Below are 24843 nucleotides of genomic sequence, written 5' to 3'. Positions count from 1 at the left end.
CCTGTGGAAGGTGCAAACCTTCACTGTCACTCACGGTGGTGGTAGAAAGGCTCCCATGGGAGCTGGCTTCAGGCTATTATCATTCACCTCTTTCCTGGTGGGTGACCCGACAATGCTCTCCAGCTGCTGAAGAATCTCAAGTGTGAATGACTTCACACAGCATCAGTTGCCAGGATCTGGATGTTCTAGAACTACTCTATCCCTGCCTGATCTTTAAGTGAGGGGACATATGGCCTGGGGGCTCTGACTGAAGAAAGGAATGCAGCACTCATGATCCTGTTGAATAGAGATGACTTCACATCTATCCTTGGAGGTTGGATTCCTTTATAGTCACGTATTTCTGGATCCACCAACTAGGCCTGTCTGCAGCAGCAATGGAGGTCACAAGTTGTCCTGTGGTTTCTCACACAGGTAATGACTAAGTCTGTCCTCTCTCTTATCAACACATTCAACCACCCTCTTCATATCTGTCCAAAAGAGGTAACGAAGGAGAGCAAGTAAAACATTCAATAGTGGAGACCAGAGAGAGAGAGAAAGGTTAACAGGAAGAGGGAAGGAAAGGAATACAGAGAGGAACAGACAAAACAAACCAGGCAAGTATCAGGTCTCATGTCTTGCCACTTAAATAACTTCAAAATCCCACCATGCCTTGAGCCATGTTTCATACGGAGAGCTATCAGTGGTAAAGGTTCATGGGTTTGTTCGTGGTGTTGAGGGAGATCAAGGGAAAATAAAATTGTAACACTATTGACAAGAAGCATTGGAATGCCATGGGACACAGTCACATGCATGACCTGGAGTCACTAATATCTCCAAGCCTCTTTCTTCTTCTTCTTCCTCTTCCTCTTCCTCCTTTTCTTCTTCCTCCTCCTCTTTCTTCTTCTTCTTCTTCTTCTTCTTCTTCTTCTTCTTCTTCTTTGCTATCATATTTTCTTTTTTATAATTGTATATTTCCTTTATTTACATTTCAAATGTTATCCCCTTTCCAGGTTTCTCCCCGAAAACTCCCTGTACCACCCCCCTCCTCCTGCTTTTCTATGAGGGTGTTCCCACCCATCTTACCACCCTGACATTCCCCTTCACTGGAGCATGGAGTCATCACAGGACCAAGGGCCCCTCCTCCCATTGATGGCCAACAAAGCCATCCTCTGCTACATATGCTGCTGGAGCCATGGGTCTCTCCATGTGTACTCCTTGGTGGGTGGTCTAGTCCCTGGGAGCTATGGGTATCTGGTTGGTTGATATTGTTGTTGTTCCTATGGGGTTGCAAATCCCTTCAGTTCCTTCAGTCCTTTCTCTCACTTCTCCATTGGGGACCCTGTGTTCAGTCCAACGGTTGGCTGTCAGCATCAGCCTCTATATTTGTCAGGCTCTAGCAGAGCCTCTCAGGAGACAACTATATCAGGCCCCTGTCACCATGCATAATAGTGTCTGGGTTTGGTGACTGTATATGGGATGGATCCCCAGGTGGGGCAGTCTCTGGATGACCTTTGCTTCAGTCTGTATTCCAAACTTTGTCTCAGTATTTGCTCCTGTATTATTTTCTCCTTCTAAGAAGCACCCACACTTTGGTCTTCCTTCTCCTTGAGCTTCATGTGGCCTGTGAATTGTATCTTGGGTATTCCAAGCCCCTTCCTAAGAGATTTTTGAGTGAAGCTATTCAACAGGACCTTGTCAGAACATACACTTTCTTTTCCAGGATCTCAGAATGAGCTGAAGATCAGTGTCCCAAGTGTGACAGGGTAAACTCCCAAGAAGGTCCATTGAGAGCCTCAAACCATGTGTGTAAGTTCTATGTGTACATGTGAGGTTGTGTGTACCTGCAGAGGCCAGGAGAACATTTCTTTCTGCATTATTATCTTAAGATGGGTCCTCACATTGAATCTGAAGCTCTATATTTTTCTACTAGATCATATAAGAGTTAAACTCTAACTTTCTTACTTCCAGCTGTGTGTGGGGAGGGGGCAGGGTGAGATGCAAACTAGGTTTTCATGCCTGTGAAGCAAGTGTTCTTACCCACTGAACCATCTCCCCAGCTATGGTGGCTTAAATGAGGAATGGCCTCCATAGTCTCCGGCATTTGAACACTTGGTCCTCCGTTGGTAGTACTTTTTGGGGAGGTTTAGGAGATGCAGTCTTGACACCAGAGATAGACTTATGCTAGTATAAGGACTCACACCACTTTTGGTTTGACTCTGCATCACACTTGTGTTTGAAGATTTGAGTTCTAACCTTCTGCCGCTTGCTGCCATGATGGACTCAACACTCTGGAACGCCAAACCCCAATAAGCCTGTCTATCAATTCATTGCCTTGTCCATGGTGTGTAACCACAGCAATGAAAAACAATGGCTCATCCCCAACTTCTGATTGTGCTGCTCTAAGCACTCACTTGAAGCATATTATATCTCCAAACCCCACTGGGCTACCTCCCAGTGAAACACTAGCTCCCACACTGGCGGTTTACAATACCTGCCTGAATACTGCATCTCAGCTGACATCATACAGTTCATCTTGGGTTCATGGTCCATCACTTGACTTCATGCTGTGTCTCCTAAGAATCTACTCATGTGATGATGCTGATGGCTGGTTGATCCTGAGCTCTGCTTCCTCTTTCTAGAGCACAGGGAGCCTCTAAGTCCATCTAGCTTCTAACAGTTTAAGGAGAACACTCTCCATCTGGATTCCAGCCTAAGTGCACCCGCCTCTATCCCAGCCGTGAAAACCCTTTCACTACAATGTCACTATGTAAGGTGCAGCTGGCAGGTAACCTTGACCCTGTGAGTGGCACCTGAATGCTTCAGTAACACTCAACACAAGAGAGTTACTCTAGCAAAACACCTACTTCATCCCTTATTGAAAAAAATAAAACCATTTTGAAGATCTAGGCCCATTAAATTCACATCAGGTGCTGCATGGAGCCAAAAAGTGGAGAAGGCAGAGCTGCGATTTGCATCAATATTCAGGGATTAACAAGTTCCAGTGGTGTGCACTGTGTGAAAATGTAATCAAGTAAGATGGGCAGATGGAAACACAGCCACCAAGCCCATGCTGTGTAATTAAGTGGTAAATTGACTAAGTCAATCAATACTCTAGGAATGATCAGAGCCGTTCATCCATAGCAGGGAAAGAAGCAGAAATGCCATCTCTGTTTCTGTCTGTGAAGGTTTCATGATAAAAACAGCACTAGAGGCCAAGTAGACAGTGTAAGGCTAAGACAGAGTCCTCTGGTACAGGAGTAGATTAAACACACAAAGGGCAGCTCAGATCATCTCCCATACTCCCACCCTCACTAGGTTAAGAGCAAATGTGGTGGCCTGAACCAGAGTCACCAGTCACCAAGTGAGAAGGAGGTCTCATCTCTGGTACTTGGAAGAAAAGAATCTTACATATTACAACAATCTGTGAACCTTCACAACTCAGTGTTAGTCAACAAAATCTATCCCTTAATATTTAATTTAACTCATTGGGCTAAATTAAAGATATATCCCTAGGGGATTGATAATAAAAACAAGTTCATAACCACAGATGCAAGCCTCTCTAGAAAAAGTCACCCGATGCTTTCTGCAAAGATGCAAGCTTTCCTTCATCAGAAGATGCTGTTGGGGAACTCAAAAGACAACTTAGAGAGTGGGGGAAATTTTTGAAAATCATAGATTCAGCATAAGTCTTATATCCCTGGTAAGTCTACAGAATATTTAAATTCAACAATAAAAAGACAAATAGGCAAGTTAGAACTCAGGCAAAAGATTCAAACAGACATTTATCTGGAAAAGATTTATCAGATACGCACACGCAAGATGTGTAACATCATTTTTAGTCAAGGAACTACAAATCAGAACTATATTTGACACTCATTTAGGATAGCTCTACAGCAGTGGAAAATACGCTATCCTAACAACTGAATGTGGTAAAACTCTTCCCCACCCCCATGGTAAGCAGTTATAAGGCCTAAAGTTGAACGTAAAATTTCTGTGTACCTTACAAAAATTGAAATATATTCACAGGAAAGGTACACACACACACACACACACACACAGCAGCGACATTTAAAACAGCAAAGAGAAGAAATGGCCTCTCAAAAAATCGAGCAGTGCATGTAGAGATAAACAAAATCCACTGCATCCATAGAGGAGAATATTATTTTTATTTTATTTTTGGAAGCCCAAGGGAATTTTATTAGAGTTTAAAAAGCAAAATCCCAGTGCATACAAGCTGCAGATCTCACCAGCTACTTAGAAGAGGAGACTTGGAAGGGAGGGGAGAGAAGCCAGTCACACCATCTGAATCAATCCAATATGGAGGTCAGCCACACGGCAGGTATATATACAAAGAGCTCAAGAAGCTGGACTCTAGAAATTCAAATAACCCATTTAAAAATGGGGCTCAGAGCTAAACAAAGAATTCTCAACTGAGGAATACCAAAGGGCTGAGAAGCACCTGGAAAAAATGTTCAACATCCTTAATCATCAGGTAAATGCAAATCAAAACAACCCTGAGATTCCACCTCACACCAGTCAGAATGGCTAAGATAAAAAATTCAGGTGACAGCAGATGCTGGCAAAGATGTGGAGAAAGAAGAACACTCCTCCATTGCTGGTGGGATTGCAAGCTTGTACAACCACTCTGGAAATCAGTCTGGCGGTTCCCCAGAAAATTGGACATAGTACTACCGGAAGACCCAGCAATACCTCTCCTGGGTATATACCCAGAAGATGTTCCAATTGGTAATAAGAACACATGCTCCACTATGTTCATAGAAGCCTTATTTATAATAGCCAGAAGCTGGAAAGAACCCAGATGTCCCTCAACAGAAGAATGGATACAGAAAATGTGGTACATTTACACATGGAGTACTACTCAACTATTAAAAACAATGAATTTATGAAATTCTTGGGCAAATGGATATTCTGGAGAATATCATCCTTAGTGACGTAACCCAATCACAAAAGAAGTCATTAGATATGCATTCACTGATAAGTGGATATTAGCCCAGAAACTTAGAATACCCAAGATACAATTTGCAAAACACAAGAAAATCAAGAAGGAAGACCAACACCAACGTGTAGATACTTCACTCCTCCTTAGAATAGGGAACAAAATACCCATGAAAGGAGTTACAGAGACAAAGTTTGGACCTAAGACGAAAGGATAGACTATCCAGAGGCTACCCCACTCAGGGATCCATCCCATAATCAGCCACCAAACTCAGACACTATTGCATATGCCAGCAAGATTTTGCTGAAGGGACCCTGATATAGCTGTCTCATATGAGGCTATGCCAGTGCCTGGCAAATACAGAAGTGGATGCTCACAGTCATCTATAGGATGGTACACAGGGCCCCCAATGGAGACGCTAGAGAAAGCACCCAAGGAGCTGAAGGGGTCTGCAACCCTATAGGTGGAACAAAAATATGAACTAACCAGTACCCCCAGAGCTCGTGTCTCTAGCTGCATATGTAGCAGAAGATGGCCTAGTAGGCCATCATTGGGAAGAGAAGCCCCTTGGTATTGCAAACTTTATATGCCCCAGTACAGGGGAACGTCAGGGCCAAGAAGTGGGAGTGGGTGGGTAGGGAGCAGGACGGGTGGGGAAGGGTATAGGGAACTTTTGGGATAGCATTTGAAATGTAAATAAAGAAAACATCTAATGAAGAAAAAAGAAGAAGAAAAGAAAGAAAGAAAGGAAGGAAGAAAGAAAGAAAGAAAGCTTTAGACAAAGAGTAAGAAAACCCAAGTACCAGAGGAGAAATTTTTAGGTTCTGGCTAGCATCTGAGCGGAAGAGACAGAAGAGAGGAAAAAGGAAAGGTTATGTCTTTCTGAGTGAAGGCAGACCCAGACAAACTTAGGAAGACAATGTGTTGTAGCAAAAAACAAAAACAAAAACAAAACAAACAAAAAACGATGCACAGCTCAGCATAACAGAACAGAAAGATAACTCTGCTAAGTGAAAAAACCCAGTCAGCAAACATGTGTCACATGACTCCATGCAAACTGCACATACTGTCACATGACTACATTAGAACAGCATATATTACATGACTCCGTTTAAAAAGCATGCCTGTCCCAGAGAAGTCAATCTATAGTGACAGGAAGTAGATCAACGGCTACTTGAGCTTGGAGGAGAGGAGAGTATAGTACCTTTCCCAGTGTATGTATTTTTGACGTCTGTTTGCTATTTCAGAAGTCCGTCTTTCTCTGTCACAGCTCCTGGGAAGTGACCTGAGCAGAAGAAAGAGCCCAGATAAAAGAAGGGGAAGAGAAACACAGAAGAGCTCCTCATAGCTCTCTTTGGAGTGATTTTTAAAAAAAAAGTCTGCACTTGAAACAGTTATTACAGTTATCCAACCATCTCAATATGATAAAAATCATTGAAATACAGAATTTTATGTGGTCGCTTTTATAATATGCAAATTAAATCTGAATTAAAATAATTGATCTAATCTGATTTTTGTCTGGACAAACTTGTTAAGAGCTCGCTTAGCTTTGAAATACGGAAGAGGGAGTGGGGAGATCCCATGAAGAGATTTCCCCTGGATTCTCCCGCCCCTCATCATCTCACCCCAGACACACACCATCAACTTCTGCCATCAGTCTGTGAGCCCAAGACAAAGATACATCTGGTTACCAAGGTGCAGCTCCTGTCTCCTAATTACACAAGGGTTGATGATTGATCTGTTGACTGTTTTCACCTGCTCCGCAAACATGCATGGCAACTCCTGTTAACAGCTGAGAAGATTCACCACTGAGCAAGCCCAGCCGCACCAGGGAATGATTGGGCAGGTGAAATCAAAGGAGAGAGTTGGGTTTGTAATAAGATGAAAAGAAAACAATCGCTAGCCACGTTTACTATCTGCCAACCACAGGCACAGGCACGGACAGCCCAGGATGGCCTTACAGACACAGGCACAGACAGCCCAGGATGGCCCTTACAGGCACAAGCACAGGCACGGACAGCCCAGGGCGGTCTTTGCTAATAACAGCCTTTAGAGGAGATGGTTTCTCAGCTGTTAGATGGACAAGACTCACTGTTGGCATTTCGTCTGGGTTTTGCCCCACATTTACTTGGCAACAGACAGATGTGCCAACTCACTATAAAAGGGACTGGTTGCCCCCTTCCCCCCCCTCCTCGTTCTCTCTCTCTCTCTCTCCCTCTCTCTCTCTCTCTCTCTCTCTCTCTCTTTCTCTCTCTTTACTACCCTCTCAATTCCCCTCCCTATGCCCTAAATAAAGTCTATTCTATACTATACTGTGTGGCTAGTCTCTCAGGGGGAAGGGATGCCTCAGCATGGGCTTGCAGAGGCACCCCCTTCTCCCACACCTTACCGCACCTCCACCAAATATATCCCTTCTCTCCTTATCTTTCTATAAAACACAACACCCACCATCCTTGTTCTTCACACCTTAGAAAGATTATTCCTGTTGTTGTTGGTAACTAGCATGTTCAGGTCACAGACATCTGTTTGCTATTTCAGAAGTCCGTCTTTCTCTGTCACAGCTCCTGGGAAGTGACCTGAGCAGAAGAAAGAGCCCAGATAAAAGAAGGGGAAGAGAAACACAGAAGAGCTCCTCACAGGTGCCCACCAGCCCTCCCCTGCAGGGGAAGGAAGGTAGTGGTCCCAGCTCAGCTGATTCTCCCCTTCCCCCAACTAGGACCACATCATGGGAGCTGAGCTTCCTCAGAGCCTTGCTGCTTCTAAGATCGAGGGAATATCTTGCCTTCCAGCCCATGGAGGAAGGCCCAGCAATGACAGAGCCCTATGAGAAAAGAGTGCCAGGTGAGATGCCACAGGCTCACGCTGAGATACTTGATCTGAGCCCCAATCTCCGCCTGTCCCTAGTCTCTCTCCATCCACAGCCCCACCTCATCCCCAGTCCCACCGCTCTCTGAGCTCACTTCCTTTTGTTCCTGCATCCCCATGCACAAAGGACATCTGGTCACCCTCCTCTGCACAGCAGCGCCCTTTTATTCTTGAGAATTGCTCTCTTTCACCAGAGAAAATCACTTCCCTCCTCCTCTTCCTCATCATCACGGTTTTCCCAAGCAGGGCAGCACTGGCTCAACCCAGACAACTCACTTTTCAAATTGCCCCTTTCCCTCAGTGGGAAATGACTCTCCAATGGGCCCACTCATTTACTGGCCTCTCATTAGGGAAATAGGCATGGAGATTTAGCTAAAGTCTACATTTTAATGCCAATCCCTGCTAATTCGACCATCTTTCCCCTCTAAGAGATCTGCCTCCTTAGCCCCACAGACCAGCAGGCCTTTCTCCTCCCCCCCCCCCCCAATGAGCAGCTCCTAATGCTAATTGAACCTCCACCTGCTCCTGCCCTCACTCAGCCCGAGGGATGCTGTCTTAGTCTGGCAGACTCCATCTAAGGCTATTGTTGCCCCACCCTAGGGAGTCAGCCTGAACTCCAACCAAACTCTCCCTCCCTCTCTCCCTCTCTCCCTCTCTCTCTCTCTCTCTTCCTCTCTCCCCCTCTCTCTCTCCCTCCCCTCTCTCTCTCCCTCCCTCCCTTTCTCTCTCTCTCTCTCTCTTTCTCTCTCTCTCTCTCTCTCTCTCCCTCTCTCTCTTTCTCTCCCTCCCCCTCTCTCTCCTCTCTCTCTCTCTCTCTCTCTCACACACACACACACACACACACACACACACACACACACCCTCCTCCTCCCCCCAGCACAAAAGAAAAGTGCCAAAAGCAATGGCAGAGAGAACTATCCTTCCTGTTTGAAAGCTAGTTTTCTATTTTGTTTTAAATTGATTTGGATTAGTAGTTACAACAGGAATATAATGCCAGTTGTTTTCTGGGTCAAACAATGTTTCAGTATATTACAGGGAAAATGTGATCCACTGACTGGAAGCTGTCTGTAATGTGACCTGATAAAGGCTCTCCCTGGGTCTCTTCTTTATTTTTAAGATTTATTTGTTTGTTGGTTGGTTGGTTGATTTTGTGTGTGTGTGTGTGTGTGTGTGTGTGTGTGTGTGTGTGTGTGTATGTGTGTGTGCATGCAGGTATATAAACATAGATGATGCCTGCAGAGGCCAGAAGAGGGTGTTGAATTCTCTAGAGCTAGAGTTACAGACATTTGCAAGCCACCTGGCATGGATTCTGGGAACCAAACTATGGTCTTTTGAAACACTGAGTAACAAGTAACCACTGAGCCATATTTTTCTGACCTCTTTCTGGCCATTCTCTCTCTCTTTTCTCTTTGTTCTCTCTCTTTCTCTCTCTCTCCCCTCCAACCCTCCCTCCCTCTTCCCTTCTCTGTCTCAGACATGATATTTTTACATAGCTCTGGCTGTCCTTTATGTAGACCACTCTGGCCTTGAACAGCCTGCCTCTGTCTCCTGGGTACTGGGATTAAAGGTGTGCACCCCTATGCCCAGCTTCTCTGACCATTCTTAACACCATGTCTTTGTCCACCTTTTGACTAATTACATGGTAAATGGGCCTTTTTCTTTTTTAGTTGGTGTATACTCATCGTACACAGTACTGGTCTTCATAAGGACATTCCCACATGTCTGTATAATTTACTTATATTTTCCCCTCATTCCCCATTCTCTCCATCTCCCACTCATCTTCTCCATCCCACCAATTTTCTATCTACTTTCATATCCTAGATTACATAAATTCTTAACTATACCAATGACTGAGTGAAAATATGGCTTTGTCTTCCTGGGGTGGACTTAATCATCTTAATATGATAATTTCAAATTGCATCAATTTTTTTTTCCAGTAAGCAAAATCATTGCATTTTTCTCCATGGCTGCATAAAGTTCCATTGTGTATATATAATGCATTTTCTTTATCCCTTCCCCTGTTAATGGACACCTAGGTGATCCCATAACTTAGCTATTGTAAGTAGTGCTGCAATAAAAACCGGTGTGCAGTATTCCTGTGATCCACTGACCTAGAGTCCCTCAGGGGTTAATCTGGGTCACACAGTAGATCCACTTTTTTGAGTGACTTCTATACTGATTTCCCTAGAAATATTTGATTTCCTAGACAAGTTTGCATCCCTATCACCAGTACATAAGAGTTTGCTCTTCTCTGCATCCTTATCTGCATTTAGTGTTATTTGTTTTCCTCTTTTTTAATTAAGGTATTTCTTTACTTTACATCTCCTATGTCCTCTCCTCCAAGTCCCTCCCTCTCACCGCCCCCCAACCTATGCCCCTCCTCTTCTCCAAAAAGGGGAGGTCGCCCATGAGTATAAACCAGGTTTGGCACTTCAAGTTGCAGTAGGAGTAGGCACATCGTTTGAGACTAGACAAGGCAGCCCCGCTAGGGAAAAGGGATGTAATGGCCTCCCATGGATATCAACCAGCCCTGGCATCACCAAGTTGAGGTAAGACTATGTGCATCTTCTCCTATCGTGACTAGGCAAGGAAGCCCAGCTAGGGAGAAGGGATCTAAAGGCAGACAGCACAGTCAGAGACAGCCTTGCTACTGATGTAGGAGTCCCACAGGAAGACCCAGCTGCACAGCTGTTACGTATGTGCAAAGGGCCTAGGTCTATCCCATGTATGCTTTCTGGTTGGCAGTTCAGTCTCTGTGAACCCCTATGGACCCAGGTTAGTTGACTCTATAGATTTTCTTGTAGTGTCCTTGACCTCTTTGGCTCCTACCTTCCTTCCTTCCTCTCCTCCACAGGATTCTCCAAGCTCTACTTAATGTTTGGCTGTGGGCCTCGGCATCCGTTTCCATCCATTGCTGGGTGAGGCCTCTCTGATATGGTTATGCTAGGCTCCCTTGTGAAAGTATAGCAGGAATATCAGAATATCGTTACTAGTGTCAGGGGTGGGCTCCCTCTTGTGGCATGGGACTCGAGTTGAGCCATTCATTGATCAGCCATTCCCTCAAATTCTGCTCCATTTTCAACTTCTGCACATCTTATAGAAAGAACAAATGGTGGGTCTAAGTTTTTCTGGCTGGGTTGGTATCCCAATCCTTCCATTGGAAGTTTTTTCTGGTTACGGGAGATAGACATTTCAGGCTCTGTATGTCCCCATTGCTAGGAGTCTTAGCTAGGGTCACCCTCATGGATTCCTGGGAGTTTCCTTTGTTCTATGCTTCTTGCTCACTCCAAAGATTCCTACCCCCAAATCCAGTTGTCTCTCCCAGTACTCTCTACCTCCCCTCCCCAACCTCAAAGTCAGTTTTCATAATGACTGCCAATCTTACTAGGGTGACTTAGATTTTAATGTCATTTCACTTTGCATTTTCCTGATGGCTAGTGGTATTGAAGATTTTAAAATAAATTGGCCATGCATATTTCATCTTTAAATAAATATCTGTTTATTTAATTAACTGACTTGTTCATTAAGTTGCTTGATTTCTTGGCTTTTAGGGTTTTCAGCTCTTTATATATTTTAGATACCCATACTCAGTGAGCTATGTAGTGTGATGGTTTGAATATGCTTGGCCCATAGAAAGTGGCACTATTAGGAGGTGTGGCCTTACTGAAGTAGGTGCAGCCTTGTTGGAGGAAGTGTTTCATGTAGGGGTGGACTTTGATGTCCTTTGCTTAAGCTCCACCCAGGGAAGAAGAGACCCCCATTGACCCTATTCCCAGCTGTCCTTAGATCAAGATGTAGAACTCTTGGCTCCTCCAGCACCAATTCAGTCTGCGTGATGCCATGCTTCTCGCCATGATGATAATGGATTGAACCTCCGAAACTGGTACCCATGAAACATTTTCCTTTATAAGAGTAGCTTTGGTCATAGTGTCTCTTCACAGCAATAAAACCCAAACTTAAACTAAGGCATATGGTTAGGAAAGTTTTACCCCCACTGTGTAGGGTGTGCCTTCATTTGATTGGCCCATTTCCTGCTTCTCTGATGGAATGCCACAAATGGATAAATAATAGTGTGTATTTCCTTGAAGGTGGTACAGACTAACGAATTCAAGACTGGGTATATGTTGAGGATTCTCTTGTGTGTGGAAACGTTAGAGAAGATGTTGCATAGAGAGGAGAGAGAGAGATTGTCTTCATAACTACCCCCACTACAATGTTCCTACAGTCTGGTCACCTTTCAAACACCTTCATGGGTTCTAATGGAACATCCAAACCACAGAGGATAGGACCAACATCGTGGTCAGAATGCTTCCCACACAAATTTCCTGAAGTAGTGTAAGAGGAGCTTCCTTAAGATGATCAGTCTTTAACTGTATCTGACCTGGGGATGAATTTTTTTTTCTTTCCAAGGTTGCTCTTGTTTTCCTGATGCCCACTCCCTGCAATGGTATTTTGCATATTTGAGCTGCTGTCTTCCAAAGTCCTCCTCACTTGAGCCTACCGAAGCATCCCATTCCATACTGGTTTCTGAAGGTCCACACTAAGAGTTAACAGTCTCTTGCATCTTGTAAACCACCTGTCTTCAATGGCCAGACCACACGGCAATTCCTTTCTTCACAGTATCTTCTCCTCATGCCTTTCTTAATTCTCCAGATCTAGTCTCAGAATGTCATGTCCACATCCACAGGAACCAATTAGGTGGGAAAGTTCTACCATGTGGCTCGATTCCCAGCACTCTCTGAACTTACTGAAACCAAAGGCCTTGGCTGGCAAGAAACTGTGCTGGGATGAGGTGTTTTCTTTGGCCTGCTGGCTAACGAGAGGGTGTAACCAATTTCTGAGAGGATAGACTAGTCTTCACTGCAGCCAACTGACTGTCCTGGCACATAGCCTGACTTTGTCCCAAATGCTGGTGAAGGGTCTGTGATTGCATTTTCCTGTCCCTATACCTGGGCCAAATTTTTCCATTCTCAATCATGACAGCACCATCTTTATTGCATACTCAATCCATATGCTAAGAAATTATATGGGGATCAAATGCTCATTGGCATTAGACAATAACTCCCAATTGTTCTCAATGGAAGGATTTTATCTGAAAATAAGTGCTGATTTACATGAATTTGCATCTAAAAATGCAAATCACAGAGGCTCCCAATGGGGAGCCAAAGGAAATTTGAAGGCAGCTAGTCTCCTCCTTTATTTAAAAAGTGAAGGTTCCATTTGGGCTTTAGGGTAGAAAAAAATAAAGCTATGTCCATAGGCAATAGCCTACACAAAATGTAAAGCAGCCTGCGGTGTGCACAGGGCCCCTTTATCTTGCCCCATGCTGTCTGGACTCCCCATCTCCATCTGCGCCTGATTTACATGGCTCACTTCTCAATTGCCTATCAGCATAACCCGGGGGAGAGTCGGGAGAGTCCTGCTGAAGGAGGGGCTGATGCTTTTGCAAAGGAAACCAGAACACTGAGGCTAAGGCTAACAGGGACCACTGGGTAGTCTGGTCACCTTCTGCAGAGAGAACAGGTCAGTTGGACATCTTTAAGTTCAACACTTATACCAGCACCTTAGAAGAATCATAATTCTACTGGTATATGGAATTATGATTGGTGTGGCTAAAGCAGGCATGATTATATTTGTGTGTATATTTGGACAAAGCCTCTATGCTACTCTCAAATGTTCATGGCGAGTGAGAACATCCAGTGATTAAAATCTGATTTGTTACCTTTATAACTGAAAAGAACACTCCATTCATATGGAGGTGTGACAGATGCAGTCACTGCTGCCTACCCAGACCCCTTCCTGCTGGCCCCTTTATGAATGGACCAAGGGTCAACCAAGACTTGCTGAACAACCCAGGAGGCAGAAAGTAGGGATTTTACTACCCCAGTCATCCCAGAGAGGCAGGGGAAGAGGAGACACCTTGGTCATTAGTCACAAGTTCTCCTATAGGAATAGAATACTGAACCTGAATTTTTAGCAGACCTTGAATAACTGCATGTGGCCTCAGACCAACAAGCACCATGGAGAATCATGAGGGGCATCTGAATGACAGGGGGAGGAACCCATAACCCCTTTCTCCTCTCCAACCACAAGGTCTGCTGGGTGGTAATAGGTTCTCTTCTTCCCCAAAGTGTGACCCAAGGGGTCTGATTCAGATCCTTGAGTTTGGCAGCAGGTGCTCTTATTGCTGTCGAGAGACACCATAACCAAGGCAACCTTTATAAAAGCAACCATTGAATTGAGACTGGCTTACAGTTTTACAAATTCAGTCCATTATCATCATGTTGGGAAGCACAGCACTGTGCAGGCAGACTTGGTGCTGGAGGAACCAAGAGTTCTATATCTTTCTCCCAAGGCATCCTGAAGGAGCATGTCACACTGGGAACAGCTTGAGCTTAGGAGACCTCCTCACAGCCGGCATTTCCTCCAACAAGGCCACACCTCCTAATTGTGCCTCTCCCTATATGCCAAGTATTTAAACGTCTATGAGGGCCAAACCTATTCAAACCACCACACTGCTTGAGCCATCATAGCCCCATGATAGTTTTTTGTAAAGGATAGCAGCTATATGCATGTGGATTGCTGTCTATATGCAGGTGAGGTTAGGCACAAGGTATGAGAGCCTGTGATTAGGCAGTGGAAAAGGAAGGCTGGCTGAGAATTTTAGAGACAGAGAGACAGAAGAACGGATGGAGAGGAAGAGATAAGATGGAACCTATAGGAGAGGAAGAAGAGCCAGAACCACACAGTCCAGGGAGCCGTAAGTATTGGGGATTTCTTAGATGATTAAATAATAAGAAAGGTGCATTTGCCCCATCTAGGTGTGTAGCTTGTGTTTATATCAATTGAGTTTTGAGTTCATTGTGCTGGCATTTTGTGGGTTGAGAATTTACTAATATAAATCTGACTGATAAATTACAAGCCTCTAGAATTTTGATTTTTACCTGGGATTTGTGAAAGCTAACCACAGGGGACAGATGGCTGGGAATGTGATCAAGATCTACAACAAGAGAACCTCCAGATGGGTGATCACTGCAGATGGTTGGTCACTGCATGGGGCTAGTCATGGAGGTGGTCAAACCACCAGGGCCAGAGAGTAGCCGGCGTTATCATGGGATGGTGCATAGAGTAGCCAGCGCTAAAATGGGATGGTGCATCTTTTAAATATTTCACACAACATATGCACATGCCCAGGAGCCTGGAGAGTCCCTATCCCTCCTCACATACTCTCTCTGATACTGCCCTCTAAGCAACAAGTCCTTTGCTTTTACTCTGATTTACAACTTCTAGGGGTTGTTTCCTGCTTAAGTTAATTTACAATTCCACTGACTTCAGCGAATTTGAGCCTTTCAGGTGTTTATAAATCATTTAGACTTTCACTTCTCTGGAATTACTATTCAAAACTCCACCCCTTCCTCTTTGAAGTTGTTTGTCTTTCCTGGTACAGTTGTAAAAGGTCTTAATGTGCTGGAAGTCTGCCATCCTCACCCTGAGATCAGGGACCACCTGGACAGCAGCCTTTGCTGTGTGCAACCCCAGCCTGGCTCTCTGTGTCTATCTTCTGTTGCAGGTAAAGTCTCCACATTGCACGGACACTGAAGGACACATTAGACTCACAGAACTCTTTACCATACAAGTTAATTTACTATAAGCTAGCATTGTTTTTTTTATTTCATGTACAAATATTTAGACTAATAATGTTTTGATGTTACCTGTTGTTAAAGCCTCCAGACCTCGAGAGAGAATTCATTTGCTTCCAACCTGCCTCCCCCTGAGCATCAACACTGCATTGAACCTGGAGGGAGGGAATCTCCCAAAGGCTGTCATCTGCGTAGCCCCTGTGCTCACCCTGGCCTACCCTTTCATGACCTCCTCAAAATGAGTTCTGTGTGTTTGTCCAGAAAAGATTACAGCTCTGAGGGTAGGAGCCAGGGTTCTGGGACAGAGCCCACAGCAGCTCTCACCTGAAAGGGGGGGGTCCTTCTCTTCAGCTGCAAGTGGCTCACACTAGTGGATTTAAGCAGTCAGAAGCAATTTAAAAAGTTTTTGATTTCTTCAGTATTATCCAGAGCTTCCTTGAGGCTTAAAGTGCAGATTCGAAATACAACAGAGGGTTGTAGGCTACCTATGGTATCCTAGGCCAACTCTCTTCTCTGAGTTAAGTGCAACTGCAGAGGATGTGAAGGCCCCAGCACCTGTGCATCACCATCCAGGAAGCATGGACAGAGTGTGTATTCCCACATATAAAAGCAGCACCTAGAAATGTATCAAAGTCGATGGGACTGTATAGCCATACCCAAACCATATAAGACTAAGAACTCACCAAATACCAGACTGAAGAAGGGTGTGGCACCCTATACCCTGTAAAAACAGTTGATCATCAACCTATCATCTGGCCATCCCATAGGTGCATCCAGGAATTGGCTGGCACAGAGCTCCTGATGGTCCGTCCCAGGACTTCACTTAGCATGGTTCCTGTTGCTAAGCAACAGAAGTGCTGGAACTGGCATCAGTCATCTGTCATCGAGGAGCCCAGGTCATGTGCCTTACCTCTACAGGCCTCTAGGGGTTTTTTTTTGTTTTGTTTTTTTGTTTTTTTGTTTTGTGTTTTTGTTTTTTGTTTTTAACTTAGTTCAACCCTGCTGCTGTGTGGCTTGTGAGTCTGCAACCCCAGCTCTCCAACTGGATCAGTATATAATCACCCTCAGGGAGTCCTGCCTCAGTGTCATCTCTCTCTCTCTCTCTCTCTCTCTCTCTCTCTCTCTCTCTCTCTCTCTCTCTCTCTCTCTGTGTGTGTGTGTGTGTGTGTGAGAGAGAGAGAGAGAGATGTGTGTAAGTATGTGTGTGACTTAAGAGTTTTATGTATGTGTCAGTGTGTGTATGAGTTGTGTGTTTGTGTGTGTGTAATACATGTGTGTGCAGATGTGTTCCTCAATACAAGTGCATTTGGACTTCAGGATGCTTTTCTCAGTCACTTACTGTACTGGCTGGTTTTGTGTGTCAACTTGGAATAACATGGAGTTATCAAAGAGAAAGGAGTCTCCCTTGAGGAAATGCCTCCACGAGATACAGCTGTAAAGCATTTTCTCAATTAGTAATCAATGGGGGAGGGCCCAGCCCATTGTGTAGGGCCCAGCCCATTGTGGGTGGTGCCATTCCTGGGTTGGTAGTCCTGGGTTCTATAAGAAAGCAAGCTGAGCAAGCCAGGTGAAGCAATCCAGTAAGCAGAGCCCCTCCATAGCCTCTGCATCAGCTCCTGCTTCCTGCCCTGTGTGAGTTCCAGTCCTGACTTCCATTGATGATGAACAGCAATGTGGAAATGTAATTTGAATAAATTCTTTCCTCCCCAATTTGCTTCATGGTCATGGTGTTTGTATGAGAATAGAAACCCTGACTAAGACAAATTGGTACCAGCATAGCTGGGCAATCCTGTGACAACTTGACCATGTTTTGGGGAGGGCTGTGGAAGGACTTTGGAACTTTGGACTAGAAAGCCTTTGGGTGTTAAGAAATCTGTGGGATGTTCTGTAGGAGCTTGGAAGATAATGTTGAGAACAGTGCAGAAGATGGAGGCCTGGCTTGTAAAATTTTTAGAGGGAAGATTAAAGACTTTTATCAGGGCCATTGCTATTTTGATTGTGAAGATTCTGTGGTTTGGGTTAGCTGGGGCTGAAAAATCAGCCATGATTAATAAATTTCCAGAATTACTAAAGCAAAAATTTTATATTATTGGGACAATTGATGCTGGTTAGTTGGAACTAAGAAATTAGCAGTGATTAGGATGAGACCATCATCAGTGAGGTGACATCTTCTGGGAAGTGTTTTCTGAGAGCACAGAGAGACTGTGTTCCAGAGGTAGCCATGGTTGTAACTCATGTTGGCAGCCGGACTTGGTAATGTTTAAGAGTTGGTACCCAGGTGGTTCTGGTTTTGAAAATATGAGGGGCAGCAGCTGATGCTTGGCACTGTGAGAAGCCAGGAGAGGCCATTGTTGAAGGTGCAGCCTCAGTGGCAGTTGAAGGCCCAGGACTGAAGGGGTCATGCAGAGAAGTTGAGGCTTGGCACCTTGAAAAGAGCCTATGAGAGGTGAAAGTGCAGTCCAGGTGCAGCAAAAGACAGCAGTGTTTTGGAGATGTTGGTACCATGAGATGACCACCAAGATCAGCCACAGCAGTGGAGTACAGGCAGCTGGAGCCTAGAAGACAAGATGTGTGCTACAGAGGGCAGAGCTAGAGAAGTGACCCAAGCCCTTAGAGGAGCCCAGATATTAGACTGTTAGAGTTTGATTGTGACTGTGCCCTGATATTTTTCCCTCTTGAAGTAGGAAAGTCTTTTAGTGGAGCCCACAGTTAGGAGTCTTTGAATTGCAAAAGACTTTGAATTTTAAAAGAAATTGGATATTTTAAAGGGATTAAAATTTTACTATGTAAGAATTTGTAAAGACTGTGGAACTTTTAAAATTATTTAGATGTTGGAGATGAATAAGAAAGTAAGGATTGAGGCTTAATAGCGATGTGTTTGTGTGTCAAGTTGACAAGGGGTCAGTTGTACTGGCTGGTTTTGTGTATCGACTTGACACAAGCTAGAGTTATCACAGAGAAATAAACTTCCCTTGAGGAAATGCCTCCATGAGAACCAGGTCTAAGGCATTTTCTCAATGAGTGATCAAGGGAGGAGGGCCCAGCCCATTGTGGATGGTGCCATCCCTGGCTGGTGGTCCTGGGTCCTATAAGAAAGCAGGCTGAGCAAGCCAGAGGAAGCAAGCCAGTAAGTAACATCTCTCCATGGCCTTTGCATCAGCTCCTGACTCCAGGTTCCTACTCTGTGTGAATTCCTGTCTTGACTTCCTTTGGTGATGAACAGCAATGTGGAAGTGTAAGCTAAATACACATTTTCCTCCCCAACTTGTTTCTGAATCATGATGTTTTGTGCAGGAATACAAACTCTGACTAAGACACTTACCTTAAGTTTGTTGACACAGGGTGCCAGGGTTCACCCCCCCCCCAATCTCCCCCTCCCTCCATCCTCTCTCTCACTGAACCTGGAGCTTGCTGTTTGAGCTAGGCTGACAGGCCACAGAGCCCCAGAATCCTCCTGTCTCCATGACTAGGGTTACAGAAGTATGACTCCATAGCTGTGTTTTCTCATGGGTGCTGAGGGCCAGGGTTTAGCTCCTCTCATTTGTGAGTGGACCCTTGGCCCATTAAGCACATCTCCAAACCCATAAAGGGATTTTCAAGGACTAATAGCTAGTCTTTCTCACTGCCCTTGGTGTATGGAAGACCCAGAAATCTCTGCTTTGCTTAAACATTTCATTTCCATCTCTACACTGACTGCTCACCCTCGGCAGTGCATGTCCTTCTCCGGGTGTCCTTCTCAGTGTTTCTGACACTTTATTAGGACCAATTTCTGACTAATTGTTCTGCTTTGTCATTGACTGCTTTGGTAAGTAAAAGCAATATGAATTAATGGAATTCCTTTGTATTTAATTGCTGAATTACTGTCTTAACTGAGGTCGCAAATCATTTTGGCAAATATACATTGTTATGCTTTTTATTGCCGATGAATCAGGAAATTAAATTAATGATTAAATTGATTACCTCTGACTAACGATGATAATTGGTACTGGCTGCTTTGGTCTTCTGATGAATGACAAGCCCATCTTCCCACTTGCCTAAGTTTCATCATAGTTTTGTCCACACTCAAAGTAAGAAGAGAAAAAAAACAAAAAAACACAGAGGATCCCCACAAGGGACACTCCCAAACCACCCAGTCTCACAGGCTACAGGCTGACTCTAGACACAGACTCCTTTGGTCTATGTCTATTTTATTCATGATTCTAAATAACTGAGGAATCACAATGAAAACATTTTATAAAACAGAACTTCTGAGCTAAATCCAATCAGTGGTCTATTTTTAAAAATCCTCATGCTACTAAGGCAAGGCCCAAGATGTGTTTCTTTGGTCCAAATGTGCATGGTTAGAGCATTCTGACTGTTTAATATGCTGACAAACCCATGCCTTAGAGACCATGTCCTCCAGGGCCTTCCTCACTACATTCACTGTCCTAGCCACTGAAGCAGGACCCTCTCCCCCACATCTCTATCCCAGCCACTGAAGCCAAACCTTCCTACTACATTTCTATCCTGGCCACTGAGGCAGGGTGCTACAGAGTTCCTTCGTGCATGTGTTTCTTCCCCAAACTCTTGGAAACAACTTCAAAAAGTGTGATTTTTCACTTAGTAACCAAACAGATCAACCTGTACTTCGGAAGTAGGCAGAGATTAAGGGGGGAATGTGGCTAAAAAATGCCAGAATAGCCAAGTGGAAGACACAGGCCTTGATGGAGAATACAACATTGCCGTTCATAACTGAATAAAAGCGTGTGACACTGCAGGAGAGGCGGGCTGGGCATGGCAAATTGTATGGGAGCAAAGATCACTGCCAAAGACATGAACGCCATCCCAAGCTGGGAAGTAGGGGTGCTCGGATTAGCGGGCCATCATAGCCCCTCGTTGGGTCTTAATAAACCCATCTTGAAATGGTTTGTTCTCTTTGTAATCTCCTATTATCCAAAAGAACTTGAAGCATTAGTGGAAAGGCCACAACTGAAGAAGATTACATGACTTCAGATCCTGCCAGACAAAAGTGTGCTAAGAAAGCCCGGTAGGGAAGGGATACAGAGCAGAGTGAGGGCAAGTCAGTCTTTGAGAGGAAAGAAGGCAGCTGAATGCGCTTACAGAGCTGTCTGGGTGTGACGGAGACCACGTTTTTTTTTTTTCAGCCGTGTGTACACAATGATGTTTGACCATCCCTGATCTCCTGTTTTACAACAGACTGGATGAGCATATATATCCTAGGCTGTCTTAGCAAAAAGCAGTCTCAGTTTTCTTCAGTGTGGCCGCTGGTCAGGTGTCTGTCCTCCTATACACAGCCCCTCCCCCCTGCTCCTATCTTCAACACTAAGGAACTTTAGTGCACCACGCTCAGACATTAACTGAAAGTAGAAAGGAGCCAGGGGGTGTTCGGAGCCTTCGCAGCGCCGCCGCTGCTCTCCAACGCCAGCGCCGTCTCTTGCTTGCCGAGCTCCAGCCGAAGGAGAAGGGGGGCAAGTAAGGAGGTGTCCATACCATGGCTCGTACGAAGCAGACTGCCCGCAAATCCACCGGTGATAAAGCACCCAGGAAACAACTGGCTACAAAAGCCGCTCGCAAGAGTGCGCCCTCTACTGGAGGGGTGAAGAAACCTCATTGTTACAGGCCTGGTACTGTGGCACTCCGTGAAATCAGAAGCTATCAGAAGTCCTCCGAACTTCTGATCCGCAAGCTCCCCTTTCAGCGTCTGGTGCTAGAAATTGCTCAGGACTTCAAAACAGATCTGTGCTTCCAGAGTGCAGCTATTGGTGCTTTGCAGGAGGCAAGTGAGGCCTATCTGGTTGGCCTTTTTGAAGATACCAATCTGTGTGCTATCCATGCCAAACGTGTAACAATTATGCCAAAAGATACCCAACTAGCAGGCTACATATGCAGAGAATGTGCTTAAGAGTCCACTATGAGAGGAAACATTTCATTCTCAAAAAAAATTTTTTTCCTCTTCTTCCTGTTATCAGTAGTTCTGAATGTTAGATATTTTTCCCATGGGGTCAAAGGTACCAAAGTATATGATTGTGAGTGGAAACATAGGGGACAGAATCAGGTATTGGCAGTTTCTCCACGTTCATTTGTGTGTGAATTTTTAATATAAATGCAAGATGTAAAGCATTAATGCAAGCAAAATGTTTCAGTGAACACATTTCAACAGTTCAACTTTATAACAATTATAAATAAGCCTGTTAAAATTTTCTGGACAATGCCAGCATTTGGATTTTTTTTTTTAAATAAGAAAATTTCTTATTGACAGCAACTAAATGGTGTTTGTAGCATTTTTATCACACAGTAGATTCCACCCATTCACTATACTTTTCTAACTGAGTTGTCCTACATACAAGTACATGTTTTTAATGTTGTCAGTCTTCTGTGCTGTTCCTGTAAGTTTGCTATTAAAATACATTAAACTAAAAAAAAAAAAAAAAGGAAGGAAGGAAGAAGGAAGGAAGGAAGGAAGGGAGGGAGGGAGGGAGGGAGGGAGAGAGAGAGAGAGAGAGAGAGAGAAAAGGAAAGAAAGAAAAAAGGAAGGAAGGAAGGAAGGAAGGAAGGAAGGAAGGAAGGAAGGAAGGAAGAAAGAAAGAAAGAAAGAAAGAAAGAAAGAAAGAAAGAAAGGAAGGAAGGAAGGAAGGAAGGAAGGAAGGAAGGAAGGAAGGAAGGAAGGAAGGAAGGAAGGAAGGAAGGGAAAGAAAAGGAAAGAAGGAAAGGAAAGGAAAGAAGGAAAGGAAAGGAAAGGAAAGGAAAGGAAAGGAAAGGAAAGGAAAGGAAAGGAAAGGAAAGGAAAGGAAAGGAAAGGAAAGGAAAGGAAAGGAAAGGAAAGGAAAGGAAAGGAAAGGAAAGGAAAGGAAAGGAAAGGAGCCAGGGGACTAGTTAGAGACAAAAGGGAATTAGGGGGCATGGGCAGGGGACCAGAGGGTAATGAAGGCTGAATATAATCAAAGTACTTTAAATGCCTTTTGTGAAAATATCATAATGAAACTTATTATGTATAAATAATATACAGAATTAATATATGCTATCAAACACATTTTTAAATAACCTGAGAGACTCATAGGTTAAATCCCTTATGCTCTGCTCTCAATAGCACCCAAAGGCTCCCAACATCTAGGTGAGACAGCTCACAACCACCTGCAACTCCAGCTCCCAGGACATCCAAAACCTCCAGCTTCCACGGACACTTGCACACATGCATATAGCCACACTCAGACACGGACACCTGCACACATGCATATAGCCACACTCGGACACGGGCACCTGCACACATGCATATAGCCACACTCAGACACGGACACCTGCACACATGCATATATCCACACTCAGACACGGGCACCTGCACACATGCATATATCCACACTCAGACACGGACACCTGCACACATGCATATAGCCACACTCAGACACGGGCACCTGCACACATGCATATATCCACACTCAGACACGGGCACCTGCACACATGCATATAGCCACACTCGGCACATGCAAGTCATTTAGAAATATATTAAGTACTCATCACAGCAAACATCTCAGAGGACAGGAAGTGGCTCCTCCCTCTGCTCTGACAACATATCTGGGCCAGCTATTTCCAAAGCCACCTGCATGTGACAGTCCTGAGTACAATTTCAAAACCCCACTCACATCAGGTCCCACAATGTCTTTGCTGTGGGGCACGGCTGAGATCTGAAGCTCACAGATTCTGATATGGAGACAAATCTGTGAGCCACTCTTCTAAGCTAGTCTTTATTTATTTTTCTGAATGTTGGTGAGCCAGGATGCATGTGAAGCCTTGCAGAGGCTGTGGTAATGGCGGTGGTGGCAGAGGACATGTGTGCACCTTAGCAGTGGCTGTAGTAATGGTGGTGGTGGTGGCAGAGGACATACGTGCAGCTTGGCAGAGGCTGTGGTAATGGTGGTGACGGGAGGAGGGGGCGCACATCAACCCTCTCAGGCCTATTGTGCTCTTCAGAGACGTTAGCATGAGCCAGGCCAGAAGATACATCTGGGTATCCCAATCCCAGTTACAAGTAAAGACTGAAGCAGATAGTATGTCTGCTGCCTGCTCAAGATTCCAGACTAGGGAGAGTGAGGGCAAGGTGCCAAATTCCAGAGATGCTGTGAAGGTCCACACACACACACATGCACGCACACACGCACGCACGCACGCACGCACGCACACACGCACGCTGCCCTGGGAATATTTCCCACTGGCTATTCATCAGTATCCTTTATAACATCCCTTCTTAACGTCATAAACAGGTTATGGAAATACTTCCTTGGGTTATGTGAGACTTCTAAGCAAGTTATCGATCCAGGCTGTATGTCTTAAACCATAATCAATGGGTCAGAAGGGCATCTAGAAGCTGGGGACTTGATGTTGTCTGAAGTCACAGAGCCCTTGACCCCGGATGTCTGCGGTAACCCTGTCAGTATTTGGTTGAATGGTTTGGGGGACATCTCTCATACATTTTGTGTCAAGAGCCTAAATAAATTTTGTCTTTCCTTGTGCTTTATTTAGGAATCCCCTGTGAAGATTCAAATCTTCCATCAACCGTCTCTCTCCCAAAGGCATCTGATCCACAGGAAGCCAGGTCTCCCAGAGGATTGCATCCTGGCTCCACGGAGCTTTTGAAATGCAAGTGTCCTGCATGGCAGCAGTGCCAGGCGACAGCCTGTGGAAGTTGTGGATGCACCTCACCCTGACACCAGTGAATGCCAGATATGGGGAAAGTTTGGACTGAATAGTAGTTGCTGCACCCCCCGACGCTGCCACTGTAGATATTCATAAGCTTCGTGGCCATCCTGTTAGCTTTTACATCATTCCATACATCAATTTCCTTTATGTCTGCTTCTAGTTATCTGCCCAATTAGCTCCTAGCTGGTTGAGCTTTCTATAATGAACATTATAAAACAAGTCAGACAGAGACTGCCAGGTGCGTTTCCCCCTTTCCAGAGGAGAGGACAGAATGTGTCTTATCCACATACCTTTGTATCTAGTGAGACTATCACCTACGATGGAGGACCTTGCTTTTTGTTCATGAAACCTCATTGACCCTCTGCATATCAATAGCAAGAATGGTTATTTCGACTCCTCAGCTCACAGTTTCACTTTTCAAGTAGAAAGTGACTTCATATCTTTCGCTTAAAGCAACACACTTCTCCATCCCTGAGAAAATGAATTCCTGAACCTGCAACTAGGCATAGTGCTCAGGATTCTATGACTGGGCCTATGCCCTGTCTGCGCAGGCGCGGCAGCGCGGGGATGGGTTAGTGTTGTGATTCACCAGTCAGCTGTGGTTTTCAAAGGTTACTCTGTGTAACCTCAAACGATGCATCGAAATAAATCACAAGATGCATACACAGAGAACTGGTACACAGTGACAGCCTTCTCGGAGCTCGGCCAAGA

The 24843-nt window shown here is 44.7% G+C and overlaps 1 protein-coding gene and 2 long non-coding RNA genes across 3 annotated transcripts in view; 2 read left to right on the top strand and 1 right to left on the bottom strand.

Annotated features, from left to right (window-relative positions):
• Gm3772 (predicted gene 3772) overlaps positions 1-6588 on the bottom strand; it is a 97991-nt gene extending 91403 nt beyond the window's left edge. Inside the window, exons 1-2 of the long non-coding RNA NR_131156.1 lie at positions 6562-6588; positions 6141-6221 (exon numbers count right to left, since the gene is read on the bottom strand). This is a non-coding gene — a long non-coding RNA (predicted gene 3772). The remainder of the gene's footprint in view (positions 1-6140; positions 6222-6561) is intronic.
• Positions 199-24497, top strand: 1700084F23Rik (RIKEN cDNA 1700084F23 gene). The gene is made up of 5 exons (NR_045965.1): positions 199-411; positions 1700-1785; positions 7498-7575; positions 7653-7777; positions 23956-24497. It is a non-coding gene; the product is annotated as an RIKEN cDNA 1700084F23 gene (long non-coding RNA).
• Positions 20918-21872, top strand: Gm47655 (predicted gene, 47655). Its single transcript, XM_030247481.1, has one exon. The coding sequence runs from the start codon at positions 20933-20935 to the stop codon at positions 21341-21343; it is 411 nt and encodes a 136-aa protein (XP_030103341.1). The 5' UTR covers positions 20918-20932; the 3' UTR covers positions 21344-21872.
• Positions 24498-24843: the final 346 nt, after the last annotated feature.

Source organism: Mus musculus, chromosome 13 (assembly GCF_000001635.26).
Source record: "Mus musculus strain C57BL/6J chromosome 13, GRCm38.p6 C57BL/6J".
NCBI classification, from domain to species: domain Eukaryota; kingdom Metazoa; phylum Chordata; class Mammalia; order Rodentia; family Muridae; genus Mus; species Mus musculus.
This window is presented reverse-complemented; position numbering and strand designations above follow the sequence as displayed.

Excerpts from the sequence above, each read along its gene's own strand:
- Gm47655 (XM_030247481.1), top strand. The coding sequence starts at position 20,933 with ATGGCTCGTACGAAGCAGACTGCCCGCAAATCCACCGGTGATAAAGCA.